The sequence below is a fragment of the Triticum aestivum genome, chromosome 1D, assembly GCF_018294505.1.
Source record: "Triticum aestivum cultivar Chinese Spring chromosome 1D, IWGSC CS RefSeq v2.1, whole genome shotgun sequence".
Taxonomy (NCBI): Eukaryota; Viridiplantae; Streptophyta; class Magnoliopsida; order Poales; family Poaceae; genus Triticum; species Triticum aestivum.
The window spans coordinates 12246154-12262934 of record NC_057796.1 but is presented as its reverse complement, the minus strand read 5'-3'; the positions used below and the strand labels follow the sequence as shown (position 1 = coordinate 12262934).

The following is a 16781-nucleotide window of genomic DNA, read 5'->3' as shown; positions in this document are numbered from 1 at the left end:
ATGCGAACAAGCAGCAAGGTTTTATTATCTGTCCATGTGCTGTCTGTAAGAATCAGAAGGGTTACTCCTCCTCAAGAGACGTTCACATGCACCTGCTTCGGCACGGTTTCATGTGAAGCTATAATTGTTGGACCAAGCATGGAGAAAGAGGGGTTAGAATGGAAGAAGATGAAGAAGGGGATGATATCGATGACAACTATCATGATCATTTCGGTGATACTTTCATGGAGGATGATGCTGAAGGTGGGGAAGGGTTAGGTGAAGGTGAAGAAGAGGCACATGATGAGCCCGCTGATGATCTTGGTCGGACCATTGCTGATGCACGGAGACGCTGCGAAACTGACAAGGATAGGGAGAATTTGGATCGCATGTTAGAGGATCACAAAAAGTCGTTGTATCCAGGATGCGATAATAGTCTGAAAAAGCTGGGCTGCACACTGGATTTGCTAAAATGGAAGGCACAGGAAGGTGTAGGTGACTCATCATTTGAAAATTTGCTGAAAATGTTGAAGAATATGTTCCCGAAGAATAACGAGTTGCCCGCCAGTACGTACGAAGCAAAGAAGGTTGTCTGCCCTCTAGGTTTAGAGGTTCTGAAGATACATGCATGCATTAACGACTGCATCCTCTACCGCGGTGAATACGAGAATTTGAATGAATGCCCTGTATGCACTGCATTGCGTTATAAGATCAGAGGCGATGACCCTGGTGACGATGTTGAGGGCGAGAAACCCAGGAAGAGGGTTCCCGCCAAGGTGATGTGGTATGCTCCTATAATACCACGGTTGAAACGTCTGTTCATGAACAAAAAGCATGCCAAGTCGTTGCGATGGCACAAAGAGGACCGTAAGTCCGACGGGGAGTTGAGACACACCGCTGATGGAACGCAATGGAGAAAGATCGACAGAGTGTTCAAAGATTTTGCAGCTGACGCAAGGAACATAAGATTTGGTCTAAATACTGATGGCATTAATCCTTTTGGCGAGCAGAGCTCCAGCCATAGCACCTGGCCCGTGACTCTATGCATCTACAACCTTCCTCCTTGGTTGTGCATGAAGCGGAAGTTCATTATGATGCCAATTCTCATCCAAGGCCCTAAGCAACCCGGCAACGACATCGATGTGTACCTAAGGCCATTAGTTGAAGAACTTTTACAGTTGTGGGCCAGACCTGGTGTACGTGTCTGGGATGAGCACAAAGGAGAGGAATTTGACCTACGAGCGTTGCTTTTTGTAACCATCAACGATTGGCCTACTCTCAGTAACCTTTCGGGACAGACAAATAAGGGATACAATGCATGCACGCACTGCTTACATGAGACTGAAAGTGTACGTTTGGTTAATTGTAAGAAGAACGTGTACCTGGGTCATCGTCGATTTCTTCCCCGAAATCATAACGTAAGAAAGAAAGGCAAGCATTTCAACGGCAAGGCAGATCACCGGCCGAAGCCTGCGGAACGTACTGGTGCTGAGATATTTGATATGGTCAAGGATTTGAAAGTCATCTTTGGAAAGGGTCCTGGCGGACAATCAGTTCCGCGGGGAGTTGACGGGCACGCACCCATGTGGAAGAAGAAATCTATATTTTGGGAGCTAGAATATTGGAAAGTCCTAGATGTCCGCTCTGCAATCGACGTGATGCATGTTATGAAGAATATTTGCGTGAACCTGCTAAGCTTCTTGGGCGTGTATGGGAAGACAAATGATACAAAGGAAGCACGGCAGGACCAGCAACTTTTGAAAGACCCAGATGACCGGCATCCGGAATGGTTTCAAGGTCGTGCCAGCTACGCTCTTACCAAAGAAGAGAAGGTCATTTTTTTTGAATGCCTGAGCAGTATGAAGGTCCCGTCTGGCTTCTCGTCGAATATAAAGGGAATAATAAACATGGCGGAGAAAAAGTTCCAAAACCTGAAGTCTCACGACTGCCACGTGATTATGACGCAATTGCTTCCGATTGCTTTGAGGGGGCTCCTACCGGAAAATGTTCGAGTAGCCATTGTGAAGCTATGTGCATTCCTCAATGCAATCTCTCAGAAGGTAATCAATCCAGAAGATCTACCACGGTTACAGAACGATGTGGTCCAATGCCTTGTCAGTTTCGAGTTGGTGTTCCCACCATCCTTCTTCGATATTATGACGCACTTCCTGGTCCACCTAGTCGAAGAGATTTCCATTCTCGGTCCTATATTTCTACACAATATGTTCCCCTTTGAGAGGTTCATGGGAGTATTAAAGAAATATGTTCGTAACCGTGCTAGGCCAGAAGGAAGCATCGTCAAGGGCTATGGAAATGAGGAGGTAATTGAGTTCTGTATTGACTATGTTCCTGACCTTAAGCCGATTGGTATTCCTCAATCGCGGCACGAGGGGAGACTAAGTGGAAAAGGCAAGATCGGAAGGGAATCCACGATATGTATGGACGGTCATTCTATGACTGAAGCACACCACACAGTTCTGCAAAATTCCAGCTTGGTGGCTCCGTACTTCGAGCAACACAAGAATATTTTACGCTCGGACAACCCGGGGAAGCCTGAATCCTGGATTAGAAAGGCCCACATGGAGACTTTCGGCAGTTGGTTGCGAAAACATTTAATGAATGACAATGATGTTGGAGATCAGCTGTACATGTTGGCCAAGAAACCATCTTTGACTATAACGACTTTCCAAGGGTACGAGATAAATGGGAATACATTTTACACCATCGCCCAAGATAAAAAGAGCACCAACCAAAACAGTGGTGTCCGCTTTGATGCAGCAACCGAGAATGGGCAAAAGGTCACAAATTATGGTTACATAGAGGAGATATGGGAACTTGACTATGGACCCTCCTTTAAGGTCCCTTTGTTCCGGTGCAAATGGTTCAAGCTAACAGGAGGTGGGGTAAAGGTGGACGAGCAATACGGAATGACAATGGTGGATTTCAACAATCTTGGTTACCTTGACGAACCATTCGTCCTTGCCAAAGATGTCGCTCAGGTTTTTTATTTGAAGGACATGAGTAGCAAACCGAGGAAACGGAAAGATAAGAAAACGATCAGTACATCATGCGATGATCCAAAGCGCCACATTGTTCTTTCAGGGAAAAGAAACATCGTGGGAGTGGAGGACAAGACAGACATGTCAGAAGATTATAATATATTTGGTGAAATTCCGCCCTTCAAAGTGAACACTGACCCAAGCATTAAGTTAAATGATGAGGATGCTCCATGGATACGGCACAATCGTAAGCAAGCAGGGACACAAGGGAAGAATTGATGTGTAATAATTTATTGTACCAAACTTTGTATTTGGTCGATGAACTGAATGATGTATCAAACCTTTTGTCAAACCTTCAAGGGATTTTAAAATGAATTAGTTTTATTTTTCTGATTTTTTTGATATATAATTGTATTTTTAAGATTTTAAAATGAATTAGTTTTATTTTTCTGATTTTAAAAGGAAAAAGGAAGAAGAAGAAAGAAGGAAAAAGGAAGAAAAAAACAGAAGAAAAAAACAAACAGAAGAAAAAAACAGAAGAAAAAACAGAAGAAAAAAGGAAAAAGGAAAAAAGGAAGAAAAAAAGAAGAAAAACAAAACAAAATAAATAAAGCAAAAAAGAAAGAAGGAAAACAGAAGAAAAAAACAAACAGAAGAAAAATATAAGAAAAAATAGAAGAAAAAAACAAACAAAAGAAAAAAAAACAGAAGAAAAAACAGAAAAAAAAAAGGAAAAAGGAAGAAAACAAAACAAAATAAATAAAACAAAAAACAGGCAAAAAATAAAAAATATGCCACCTACTGGGCCACCACGGCCTGAATACGACTAGAAACCCATTAATGGGCCAGGATTCAGGCCCGCAGAAGGCCCAGTAGGCCCACAGGCACACAGTGACAGAATAGGCCCGTAAGCCTGCATTTGAGAGGAGCTCGAAGTGGTGAGCGCAGCCGCGCTTATAAACCACTGTCGAAGCCTCTCGGCTAGCGAGGTGGGACTAAACATCCCACCGCACCGCGCCAGTTCCAGCACAGACCCTTTAGTCCCGGTTGGGGAGGCGGACCGCGACTAAAGGGTACCCTTTAGTCGCGGTTGTTGTCCCCAACCGCGACTAAAGGGTCTTTCTGCGCGGGAGCGAAAGCGGCGCCAAAACCCTTTAGTCCCGGTTGGGGAGGCGGACCGCGACTAAAGGGTACCCTTTAGTCGCGGTTGGTGTGGCCAGCCGCGACTAAAGGGTACCTTTAGTCGCGGTCCGCCTCCCCAACCGCGACTAAAGGTGCGTCTATAAATACTGCACTTAGCAGTTTCGCCACTTCCCATTCTCCTCTCTCTCGACGCCGAAGCGCTGCCCCGACGCCGATCGACGCCGAAGCCCTGCCCCGACGCCGACGCCGACGCCGAAGCCCTGCGCGCCGCCGTCCCCGTCCCCAGTGAGCGCCGCCTCCGCCCGTGCCCTGCCCTTGCCCGCCGCCCGTGCCCTGCGCCCTTGCCGGCCCGCCGCCCGCCGCCCGCCGCCCGCCGCCCGCTGGCCCTGCCTGCCGTCCTCCGCGCGCCGGCAGAAGAAGAAGAAGGAAGAAGAAAAAGGAAGAAGAAGAAGAAAGAAAAAGGAAAAAGGAAGAAGAAGAAAGAAGGAAGAAGAAAACAAAAGAAAAACAGAAGAAAAACAAGAAAAAGGAAGAAAAAAGGAAAAAGGAAGAAAAAAGAAAAAGGAAGAAAACAACAGAAGAAAAACAAAGGAAGAAGAAAAAAAGGAAAACACATGAAAAACAAACAGAAGAAAAAAACAAAAGAAAACAAAAAAACAGAAGAAAAACAAAGGAAGAAGAAAAAACAGAAGAAAAACAAAGGAAGAAGAAAAAAGAAAGAAGAAAAAAAGGAAGAAGAAAAAAAGAAAGAAGAAAGAAAGAAGAAAAAGGAAGAAGAAAAAAAGGAAGAAGAAAAAAGAAAGAAGAAAGAAAGAAGAAAGAAAAGGAAGAAGAAAAAACAAGAAAGAAAAAGGAAGAAGAAAAACAAAGGAAGAAGAAAAACAAAGGAAGAAGAAAAAAAGAAAGAAGAAAAAGGAAGAAGAAAAAAAGAAAGAAGAAAGAAAGAAGAAAGAAAAAGGAAGAAGAAAAAACAAGAAATAAAAAGGAAGAAGAAAAAAATGAAAACCAAATGAAAACCAAAAGAAAGAAGAAAGAAAAAGGAAGAAGAAAAAAAGAAGAAGAAAGGAAGAAGAAAGGAAGAAGAAGAAAGAAAGAAAAAAGAAGAAGGAAGAAGAAGAAAGAAAGAAGAAAGGAAGAAGAAGAAAGGAAGAAGAAGAAAGAAAGAAGAAGAAAGGAAAAAGGAAGAAGAAGAAAGGAAGAAGAAGAAAGAGGAAGAAGAAAGAGGAAGAAGAAAGGAAGAAGAAGAAAAAAAAAGAATTTTTACTTAAAGAATCTTATTTTTTAATTCCTCCTCCTCTATGTCCCCTTAATCTTATTTTTTAATTCCTTTATACTTAAAGAATTTTTACTACATGCAGGAGTGACATATGACGGACGATAGAACCGAGCCACTTAGGGATCCGGAGGCTGAACGTTATTTAATGGGCATCATCAACAACGAGATTCCTTATGTGCCGGGCTCAGAATATGAGCAACAAGAGGATGTAGTCTCTTCTTATCTGAACCTTGACGGTGGAACAGAGATTGTCGATGATCAAGAAGGTGAAGGAACGAACATTGTCGACGGAGGTCAACCGTCAACAACCGACGATCTCGAATTGCAAGTAGCAACCACCTCCGGCGAGGTATATATATATATACATTGAGAGCCTCTCGTGATACAAACTTACTGAAATGTGAATACATATGTATTAACGCGCGCGACTCTCTTTCTTTTTTTAGCCCTCTGGATCGAGTACGACAAAGCGTGGCAAATCCAAGGTGATGAAAACAGGAGAAACATATGCCATTGAGTTTGTCAGTGAAACCGGCAAGCCCCTACAGCACACCTCAAAGTTTATCAACCAATGCGGAGTCGTTGTTAGAGACAACGTCCCGATCACCGTCCAGGAATGGAAGGAGCCAAAGAAGGCACGTCTTGGTTTCAGTTTTGTCGACAAGAGAACGAAAAAGGATTGCTGGAGAAAGCTTATGGAACATTTCATTCTACCTCCGGAATACAACAAAGTCGATGAATTCGGTAACGAGGTTCCGGGTGGACGTCAGAGGAGGAGGCTAGTTAAAGAGTTCGCTCTTCAGAAGATGGGCGAAGCATTCCGGAACTTCAAGAAAAATTTAACCCGTGACTATGTCAACAAGGGCAAGACTCCGGATTTCAATGGACAACATGAGAAACTGAAAGATGATTGGCCAGAATTTGTGAGGCAAAAGCAATCGGAGCATTTCAAGGAAATATCGAAAAAAAAATAAGGATAATGCGAGTAAGAAAAAGTTCCATCATATTATGGGGCCAGGAGGATACCGCCTTTCGGAGCCTAGGTGGCAGAAGATGGAGGAGGACCTGAGGGTGCGAGGAATCCCTCTAGGTACAGAGGGATGGGACCCAAGGGCCAAAAGCAGACCGTGCATGAACTAGTGAAAGAAAAATCGGCTGCAGGGCCGCATGAAGATCATGAAGCGGATCGCGGAAGCCAGCAGCGGAGAAGCAGCGTGGCTTCCACGGATGCCCCGCCTGGTGCTAGTGCACCGATGATCGAGATTCGTGCACCGGAGCCTCACTACCCCGTGGATGATGTAAAGGAGATGAAAGAATGTGATCTGCATTATCCCGTGGGGAACGTTTCCACGAAGGTAGCTAGCGGCAGTGCTTTACCCTGTACACCTGGAGCACTCCACCACAACAACCCCATTGCATATGGCTATGCTCGTGTCACGGTGGAAGACATAGTCCAAGGGTTTGAGGACCTGGAGATTGACAAACCTACACCCGAAGGGGAGAGAAGACTTGGAGATGTCAAGCGCCAGTTCATTCTATGGAAAAAGAAGTACATAGTGTTTCCAGGCGAGGCGCCAAGGCTAGCAAGTCCACCCCCGTCCGATGGTGGTGGTGGTGGTGGCGGTGGTGGCGGTGGTGGTGGTCGTGGTGGTTCACCTACACCTCCTTCACGCCATTCGACGCCGTCCCCCGATCCACAACCTCCGGCGGGTACGACGCCCCCCAATCCTCCTCCGGCGGGTACGACGCCCCCCAATCCACCTCTGGCGAAGAAGCAGAAGCAGGCGGACAGCAAGGAAACCCGCTCCTGGACTATTAACCCGGACCCTTATGTACCTAAGACCACAAGGGTACCGGAGCCATCACTGAAGCCTCTCCTCCCAAGGCCTGGGGAACTTAGTGAAGTTGAAACCAAATTGGCCGCGTCTGCTGATTATGAGAAATGGAAGGCGGATATGAAGGCGAAAAAAGAGCCTGAGCCCAAGCAAGTATTCACTGAGAAGCAAAAGAAGTGGGCTAAGGATTTTTTGACGACACCGTCCCAAGCCGAGCTGAATATGCCTGACGACTATGGACATGAACTTCGTAGGCAAGCAAAAATATTGAAGGAGGAGAAAGAAGAAAGTAAAAAAAGCGGGAAACAAGTTGACCAGCTCGGGATGCAGAAGAAACAATCGATCCCCCCGCTCATAGTGAAAGCCGGTCCGGAAGAGGACCCCGAGATCATAGCAGCTGCGGCAGCACTTGGATTGACTGTAGCGGGTGCCATGAAACAAGCGTCCGAGATGGGTTTGACTCTTCGTGCCTTCTTAGGCCTTGAGGATGCGCCAGTATGTGAGATAGCATTACAATATGTGCGGAATGGGCCTCTCGTCGAGCCTGCGCGGGAAAAGAGTCTACCACCACAAATGCGAAATCTGCTACGTTGGTACAAGCAATTCATAACATGGGCCGACAAAGAATATGTTTATGCGGATGTTACAGATGAGCATCACACCAAACGGTACTCTGTAGAAGTTCATATGAGTGAATTGTTCCAGCTGTTCAATCTGCGACCTCGACAAATCTATGCTGAGTTGCTACGTTCTGTAAGTGATTTATTTCTACCTCATCTCGTTCTTCATTGCCTGCACTATATATATATATATATATATATTGTCCTAACTATATTGTTGTGTACGCTATTATGCAGATTGAAGATTTGGGAATGCAAAATAAGAAATATCCATGATGTTGGGTTCATTGACCTACATATCGTTAATGGACATGTGTTACAACATCACCCCGAAGACGTGGAGAAAGACCTGTACAAGTTTCTTAGAAAGCATCAACTCAAAAGTCATATTCTATTTCCTTACCATTTTGGGTGAGTGTTTCTCTCTTGTGCCCATTCTCTTTTGTTTACTCCATGCATGGTATGTCTAATCGATGAGTTATGCATGACTGTGCATGTAACGTGTCCGCAGGTTCCACTGGATTCTGCTAAATATTGAACTTCACACCTCCAGAGTTCTAATCATGGACTCTATGGATTCGGATCCAAAGCGTTGGGCCGACATGAGAAAAATGCTGCAAAAGTAATTATTTTCAATCATTTGAGCTCTATATCGATCGGTCTCTTTCGTTCATTTCCTAATATCAAGTAACTAATAACTCCCTTATTCATTTAATTTTCTTTGCCCTGTAGGGTTTGGAGACGGTTCTCAGAAGAAATTGTCGGTGAATTCAAACATGAGCTAGATTTCAGAAGGTTAGTTAATGTGGATAAGCAGCCACCGGGGACCAATCTATGTGGATACTATGTTTGTGAGAACATCCGGAGACACACCACTGAGCGGAAGGCATCAGATAGCGTGCGGAACGCGACGGATAACTTGCGGAGGAGGCTTAGTCCAGAAGCTCGCTTCCGACCAATTCAAGAAGAATTAGCAGGATTTTTCATGAGGGAAGTCATCAATCCTAAAGGAGAACACTATACCGAGGACGAAGAAATTTATATGCATACCCGAGATTGAAACTTGTACGAAGTTGTATATGGTCATCCATCCTAATTGTGTATGGAAACTTGTTCGAAGTTGTATATGGTCACCCGAGATTGAATATATATTATATATTCCTCTTGAATTCTTCTTGTTTGAAATTTCATATGCATGTATATAGTAGCGTAAAATATGTGTACTGAAACTTTATCAAAATTAAAATAAAACACAAAATATAATATAAAAGAAATAAAACACTCCAAACTAAAAAGAAACCAGGTTTAGGGGGGCTAAAACCCTAAACCTGCGGAGGAGCCCTTTAGTCCCGGTTGGCCACGAGAACCGGGACTAAAGGTCCTCCGCCCCGACGGACCACGGGCGCCCACGTGGACGGGCCTTTAGTCCCGGTCAGCCACAAGAACCGGGACTAAAGCCTTTAGTCGCGGTCCGTAAGAGGCGCGACTAAAGGGGAGGGTCTTTAGTCGCGCATATTTAGTCCCGGTTGCACAGCCGGGACTAAAGGCTGTTGCGAACCGGGACTAAAGGGCTTTTTTCTACCAGTGATATAGAATTACTTATTACAACGTTGCTATACAATGGCTTCGCCAGAAAGAGAGAAAACCAAAAACACAGGACAATCCATGGATAGAAGGATGTAACATGCCAACCAAGACTATTATAAATACTAAGAAGCCTGCACGCCATCCAAATAGGGTTATAAACTCCATAATAATCCACTCAAGTTTCTTGGCGCCAAGCTCCACTGGCTCTCATATTTTGTAGCAACGTCCATGCCGCAACCAACTGCTACACAAATATTAAAGTTTCTTTTTGTCAAACATAATGCCATTTATCCATAGCCAAATAGACTAAATAATCGCTATTGCCACACAAAAAATAAGTTGTCTCAATGATTTATCTACCTCCCGCTGTCAAGGCAAAAAATATGTGAAATGATACAAGGTGAGGTGATATTAGAAGCCAAGTAAAAACAACGCATGATACAATACGTGCCAAACCACAGTAAAAAAGACGTTGGATGATAGTTTCATATACATAACATAAGCTACTTTGTGTTTCCCGTTTAAACAAGTTGTTCTTAAGGAACACCTTAATGCTTAGATGTAATTTAAGGCACCATAATCACTTAGATTTAATCTTGACCCGTATATCCATTAAAGCAAAGTACATGGAGTATACAGGAATAACCCCAACTGTATGAAGGTCCCACTTAAATGACTCATGCTGCTAAGTTAGTTGCATCTTCACAGCCTTGTGGACGATATCATTGCACTCCGCTAAATGCTGCTAAAACGGAGAGCCCAACAAAATGTCAACTAGTGGGTTTTCCACTCCAAGAACAACAATTACAGTGGCATCCTTATAATGAACAATACGTATTAATTATCCCCTAGCTACAAGGAGCACATCCCCAATCCATTTGTCCTCTGAAAAATCTCACTGATTCTTCATTCCCTACAACAAACATACCAAATTGAAAGAATGCATGCTTAACTCTCAGTAGACCCTTCCAAAACGTATGTCCGTTGGGTGGAACTTAACCGATATAAGTGGTTTTGACCCAAAGATTTTTTCGCAAGAGCAACTATACCAAACTCAACCTTCATTAACAACTTAAAAAAACACTTAGTCAATAGTCACTTATTCTCTACTTCTGATTCTTGAATCCCAAGGTTGCCATGGTCCTTAGGGACAAATCACCCATCGTGCTAAATGATATATTCATTTATGCCGAACTGCCAAAAGAAGCGAGACCAATAAAAACTTATCCACTTTGGAACCCCTTTCGGGATGTGAAAAGGGACATCACAAAGATGGGGACACTACTCAACACTGAATTAAACAAGACCAAACGCCCACCATCGGATATGTGTTTGGACAACGAACTACTAAGACGTTTCTCGAAATGATCTTGGATTACATACCTTCCAATCCTGCTTATGAAGCTCTGGAATTCTTATTTAAATCCTTCTTTCATTCCTCGACAGCTAATAGAGGTTTCTTGTCTTCCCACTTGTGTAATCTTTTCATTGCTTCGGCCACCTGCAATGCAATCAGAACAGAAGATAGCTCTTAAAGTAGGGAACTATATCTATAGTACTAGATTATAATCCAATTTCCCTTGAGAAATAATAAAACATAATTTATTAGTGTGCACTGGTGTTATTTGGTTGTTTAACTGTGTAATATATGACTTATTTATCAGTACTTCTTTAGTTTGTGTTAAAAAATTGTGTATATCATGATCTTTAACTACTGTGTGCCCTGTTGAGCCTAATATTATTGTTCTGTCATTGTATCATGAACTCATGGTTATTTTTACTTCTTATGTATAGATGGTTACGTACCATAACTAAAACCTAGCTAGTGATTCATTACAATCGAGGTAAATCCCAAACGTACGTACGTACCTCGCTGTCCCAATTTGTCCTGATGGTAACCCACACTAGGATGACGGTCTGCATGAAAGTACCTCCAATCATACCACACCATATGCCCTACATTTTGTGTCATCCACTCATCAAAAAAGGTATGCACGCAGGCGGTGTATAGTTATAAAGAGCCTTGCACGGATTGAGGCCTTACCGCCGCGCCGAGGTCGAAGTAGAAGCCAAGGAGGCAACCCAAGGGGACGCCGACGACATAGTAGCATCCCACGTTAACGTAGGCGACGAACGCTTGCCAACCGCATCCCACGGCCATCCCTAATTATGAACATCCATGTCAGTGTCACAATGGCAGCGCACAATTAACGAGCCAATTATAAATTGTTTTATGTTTACCTGATAGTACGGGTTGGATACCATTGAGGATGACGGTTAGTGCCAGCAGCGGCGTCAGCTTGGACACCTCCGCTGCCACGTCCTCCCCGTCAGCATAGATGTAACTGATATAGTCACGACAGAGCAGGATGACCACCGAGATTATCAGTGACAAGGTGAAGGACACCATCGTCCCTACCACCACTGAGAATGCTGCTGACTTGGGGTTTCCAGCTCCAAGCTCATTGCTGACCCTCACGCTGTACATGTTATAAACACACATTGAAACATTATATTTCTCCAAGTTGTTAATTTTCTTGCCAAATTGGCTGCATGCATCACGTTATGTTGAGGCCGGGTATTCATGCAGTGCGGTTGTATTAGCTCGATATAACGATTGAGTGAAATTCCCTTTGATGAAAAGAAACCTTAGTAACTTTTTACCTAATTAAAAGAAAGAGACCTTAGTAACTTTACCTGGCTGCTGCGTTGAATCCAAAAGAAATCATGATTGCCCACCCTGAAATGGTCATGCTGCAAACACACAAGCACATGAGATTTATAAGCTGAGACATATACATACCCATAATCATATCTGGTAGTTAAAAGTTTTCATTAAAGAAAGTGATTACCAGATGGAGAGCGATGCAAGCGACAATTCAGGGTTCTTGAGGAGGCCAGCAATGAGCACGAGTATCTGGAAGTACCAAGCCTCGAGACAGAGCATGACGGCGGAGGCAATGGACAACCGAAAAAACTGGGGCAGGCCAGAGAAGGCCCTCACGGAGAACCCAGTCCACGTGAGCTGGCACCGGCTGCTGGTGACAACGTAGATGAACTGCGCGATGACGATGATCCACCAGCTGGCGCTAAGAATGAGGGAGGCACCCAAGATCCCCAGACCAAACTTGTAGACGGCGAGGTAGCTAAGGACGACGTGGACGACGAGCGTCACGGCGGAGATGTAGGCGCTCGGGGCCATGATGCTTTGCGCCTGCATGAACTTCTGGATGGGGAAGTTGACCGCATAGGCGAAGATCTGCGGGATGAGGCCGTACACGAAGATGCCCGCGGCGCGGGCGATCTCCGGTGACTCGCCGAGCAGGATAAGGATGGGCCGGGAGAAGGCGTAGAGGGCGGCGAGCGGGATGCCGGTCGCCATGAGCAAGACTGTGGAGCGTTGCATGTAGATGCCCAACATGTCAAATTTGCTCGCGCCGTATGCCTGCCCGCACAATGTCTCCACCGCGCTCCCCATACCAAGCTGCATTTGTTGCCTAGTTCGTCAATTCCATGTAACCCATCTATATATTTATCTTTTTATCTATTATTTATATGATTAGAACTAGTAGAAGGATGTCCTAAAAGAAAGCAAAACGATGCCTAGTGTGGCTACCCCACATGTTGCAGCGAGAACACGTGAATTTTTTTCTCTTGAATTTGAATATGACACGAATATGATTTATTGTATTTGATTTTCATAAGTAATATTTCTTATGCATGTTGACATATATATTGGGCTTTACGTGATGCGTGCATGTTGACACAATTAGTTTTCTATGCATGCATGCTTGAGAGAAATAAAAGCAGTAAAGTTGATAAGGTGGTACGTGTGATGAGGTGACATGTATGCATGTTAAGATAAATAGAAGTGATGGGGATCATCTATTTAAGTATATAGGATCTGAAAGCAGCAAATCATTTCGAGTTGCGGATAAGTCGCTTTAGTTGCAATAACTAATATACACAAGCTGTGCAAAACCAACATAGGGCCAACCAGAAAGAATTACCAATAAATGGAGTGAATGACAAGAGTGAGTGATGAAAGAATTTCCAACAAAAAGAGTGAGTGATACAATAGAATATTTTTGATCCAAATATAAAATCCATATAGATTCAAACGCGTACGACTTGCTACAAGTATCGATTCACACGCGTCAAAGAAGAAATGGACAGATGTAACGCAACGTCGACACGCTACAAATATAGAATCCATATTATTATAGGAGTAGTAGTTAGTAGGTGAACACAATAAAATCTGCACATGGATTGACACGTACGTGGCTCCCCGAAACCCAGAGCCGGATCGCGAGATAAGATCGGTTTCGTCGGCAGCACGTGGATTCTGCTGGTGGACTTTCTTTTTTTTCCCGATCATGAAGTAACACTCGGACTCACTGACTAATAGCAGTACTGAGCACCGACATTAGAGGGGCGATCAACTGTTTGAGCGTGGTTAACTGAGAGACCTAGTGGCACTTACCATGAGGCCGTAGGCGAACATCTGGACGCCGGTGTTGCCGAGGGAGGCGGCGGCGAGCTCGAGCGTGCCGAGGTGGCCGGCGAAGATCTGCGTCGACATGGACATGAGGTAGTTGATCATGTACACCAGCACGGCCGGCGCCGCCAGCCGCGCCAGCATCGGCAGCTCCACCGCCGTCGCCGCGCACATCCTCCTCGCCCACGGAGCCGACCCGTCGCCCAGGATGCTCTCCAGCCGCCGCTCCCCGCCGTCACTGCCGGCCATCGGCGGCGGCGGTGTCGGCAGCAGCAGCGGGGTCTGCAGCTTGGTGGTGTCGTTGCTCTCCGCGGCGTCCATGGCGCCGGCTGTGAGCAACTGCGGGGATGGAGAGCGTTGGTTTCCGGCAGTGATCCACTCTCTCGCTCTCTTATGAACGCAACGCGAGCACGAGGTAGAGGAAGACACGGGGATGGGGAAACGCAATCACCCGGCGCCAACTCGTAATTCGCGCGTCTTTTCTGTCTTCTCTCCTACTCCACAACCGCAGCATCACAGAAACCAAAAAGGATCGCCACGATCCAGTTTATGCGCGCGCCATCCCACGGGCCTGGGACGTGCCAAGGGTCTGGAGCTACCAGCTAAGCCTTGCGACCAGAAACTGTAACACCTCACCCTCAAGAAAAGATAAAGAAACCATCACACATCACGTTTCTGGTGAGTACGGCCGAGATGCAACGTCATATGGTGCATGTGAACTTACGATCATGTGTAATTAGAGGTACACTAAGGTCAGTAGTAACATCAATCTTTTTAATCTTAGTTTATTTCGTAAGAATGATGCAGATTAGTGAAACAAATAAGTTTAAATATTGCTTTTCTAGTTATAAGAAGATCAAGGATAATCTAGAGGAACGTGGTTCTTGAATTACTCACATTCGACATACTCAAAATCTAGCTAGTCATTTTATGGCCAACTTCAGGAGGGCACGAGTTCAAACTGCGGTATAGCTTGGATCGGGACCAAGGAAGTACTTGACATTGTACGACGTGATTGTAACTCCTTATTACTGAGCAATAAAAATATTGTTCACAAAAAAATCTGCTCCAGTGCACGCACGCCAATTTTGTCTGAGTTCCAGGTTTGTAACATGTTTCACCTCCGTTTAACAGAAATTCCTACGTTTCTTTTTCAATTAATTAACCAAACCGTTGTCATCTTTTACCACATTTAATTAATGTAGGAGTATTATTTTACGTTTTGGCTGGTCACCCTTACAGATCCGATCAGTTAATGCGTGAGTAGCTAGCAGTAATGCAGCACTGTTGCATGGGCGACTATAGTACGTGGCCTGTGGGCATGGAACACGAGCAAGTGCACCGTGCATGCGTGCATGCGTACGTGCTTCATGGGCAACTGTGGGCGCTGTGGGGCCTGCTTTCTGCCGGGTTATAATATGTGGATGGTTGTCGCTGCAGGCTGGCTGGACGCCGGATCCATCCATCATGGAAATCGGCAAGGCACGGGAGGAGCGAGCGGCCACACCGCACGCGTGTGCATGGCTATCTTATCATAATACTAGCACATATGCCTGTGGGTTGCAACGGGGTAGATACTATGAAATGGGAACATTTTTTGAAACTTACAAGCTTTTTTTGAAAACATGAACCTTTTGTAAAATCACTAATTTTTTTGAATTGGTGATTTTTTAAAAAAATAGGAACATGTTTTCAACATTCAGAACAATTTTAGAAAATGGGTCTTCAGCTCGGAACATTATTTTCAATTTGTGAACATTTTATTAATATAATATTTTTTCCTGAATTTCGAACATTTTCTAAAATGTAACCGTTTTTTGAAAAGGTCAAGAAAATTTGGGGAAAAAACTTTGAACAACTTTTGGAGCGAGAAAAATAAAATTCCAAAAAAATAATTTCAAAAAGTATTTGTTTTAAATTTCTGAAAAGTTTTTGGAAATTTAACCAAAATTGAAATTCTAACTTTTTTGTATTTTCAAAAAAGCAAAAAAATCATAATCAATGGTAAAAAAGAAAAATAAACAAGAAATAAAAATAAAAATAATAAGTAAAGAAAAAAAGAAAATAAGCCGACCCAGTCTTGGGCGCCCTGGGCGAAGCCCCAACAAAATAGCGCACAGAGCGGCAAATAGTGTTTGCCCCACTACGTGGGCAGTAAATTAAGTGGGCTTGTTTCGCTGGGCCAGAGCTCGAGTGGCCCAGATACGAAATTCTGGACAAATCATTATTCTTTTTGAACAGACGGACGCAAAAAAATTTAGTAACACCTTAAATAAAAGAAAAATCTTTTCGGCGGTGAACGGATGAAAAAAATCAAAGAAACGCACCTTGCTTTATCAGTAATTTATTTATTTATTTAGTAAAAAAAGTAGGTATAGATAAAGTGGTGATTGCTTCTGGTGGTATACGTCATAAAATTGCCTTCAAAATTGTCACATATTGTACCTAACGCCACTTATAGGTGAAGAACGGTTCGGTTTACTACATCAACCGCCTCCTTTGGTTCGTATCCAGTTACGCTCTTTATTATCACATGCACAAGGATGCCTGAGTGGCTAGAGCCCTCAGACTGGAGACCCAAGTTTGAGCCTAGCTACTCACCTGTTTCTCTTTTTTCTCTCTAAATTTTCGTTAGTGTAGAATAGAGTTGCATCGCCCGAGGGACGCTTAGTAGATGGCCTGCACCATGTGCAATTTCGGCCTATCTACTGTCTCTTTTAACCTTTTTTGACAGATTCAAGTACTTCTTGAAATATTCATATCTTTCAAACTGTAACTTGAAATTAAAGATGTTATATACGAAAATAAAATATGTAAATTTCAAATATGCTATTATCATACAAG

General features: G+C 43.9%; 2 protein-coding genes across 4 annotated transcripts in view; one reads left to right on the top strand and one right to left on the bottom strand.

Moving 5' to 3' along the window:
* Window positions 1–9324: 9324 nt before the first annotated feature.
* LOC123162905 (protein DETOXIFICATION 40) lies at window positions 9325–14546 on the bottom strand. 3 transcript variants are annotated; one of them, XM_044580677.1, is made up of 8 exons: window positions 13923–14546; window positions 12292–12923; window positions 12137–12193; window positions 11681–11919; window positions 11484–11602; window positions 11309–11395; window positions 10823–10940; window positions 9325–9683 (listed from the first exon to the last, which is right to left on the bottom strand). In XM_044580677.1, exons 1-7 carry the CDS (start codon window positions 14256–14258, stop codon window positions 10872–10874), a joined length of 1539 nt encoding a protein of 512 aa, XP_044436612.1. In that variant the 5' UTR covers window positions 14259–14546; the 3' UTR covers window positions 9325–9683; window positions 10823–10871. The 3 variants fall into 3 exon arrangements, with proteins under 3 accessions (XP_044436612.1, XP_044436598.1, XP_044436605.1); XM_044580663.1 differs by having other exon boundaries at window positions 9325–9680; window positions 13923–14545; XM_044580670.1 differs by lacking the exon at window positions 9325–9683 and adding an exon at window positions 9753–10352.
* The window catches only part of LOC123156984 (branched-chain-amino-acid aminotransferase-like protein 1), a 23959-nt gene continuing 21434 nt past the window's right edge, over window positions 14257–16781 (top strand). Inside the window, exon 1 of the mRNA XM_044575199.1 lies at window positions 14257–14268. Coding sequence (XP_044431134.1) covers window positions 14257–14268 — 12 coding nt within the window. The remainder of the gene's footprint in view (window positions 14269–16781) is intronic.

Bases quoted from the DNA above. Each gene is read 5' to 3' on its own strand.
- LOC123162905 (XM_044580677.1), bottom strand. From the start codon at position 14,258: ATGGACGCCGCGGAGAGCAACGACACCACCAAGCTGCAGACCCCGCTG. The intron at 12,194-12,291 runs GTAATCACTTTC...GTGTGTTTGCAG, and splicing joins CTTGCATCGCTCTCCATCTG to CATGACCATTTCAGGGTGGG. The intron at 11,603-11,680 runs GTAAACATAAAA...GTTCATAATTAG, and splicing joins TATCCAACCCGTACTATCAG to GGATGGCCGTGGGATGCGGT.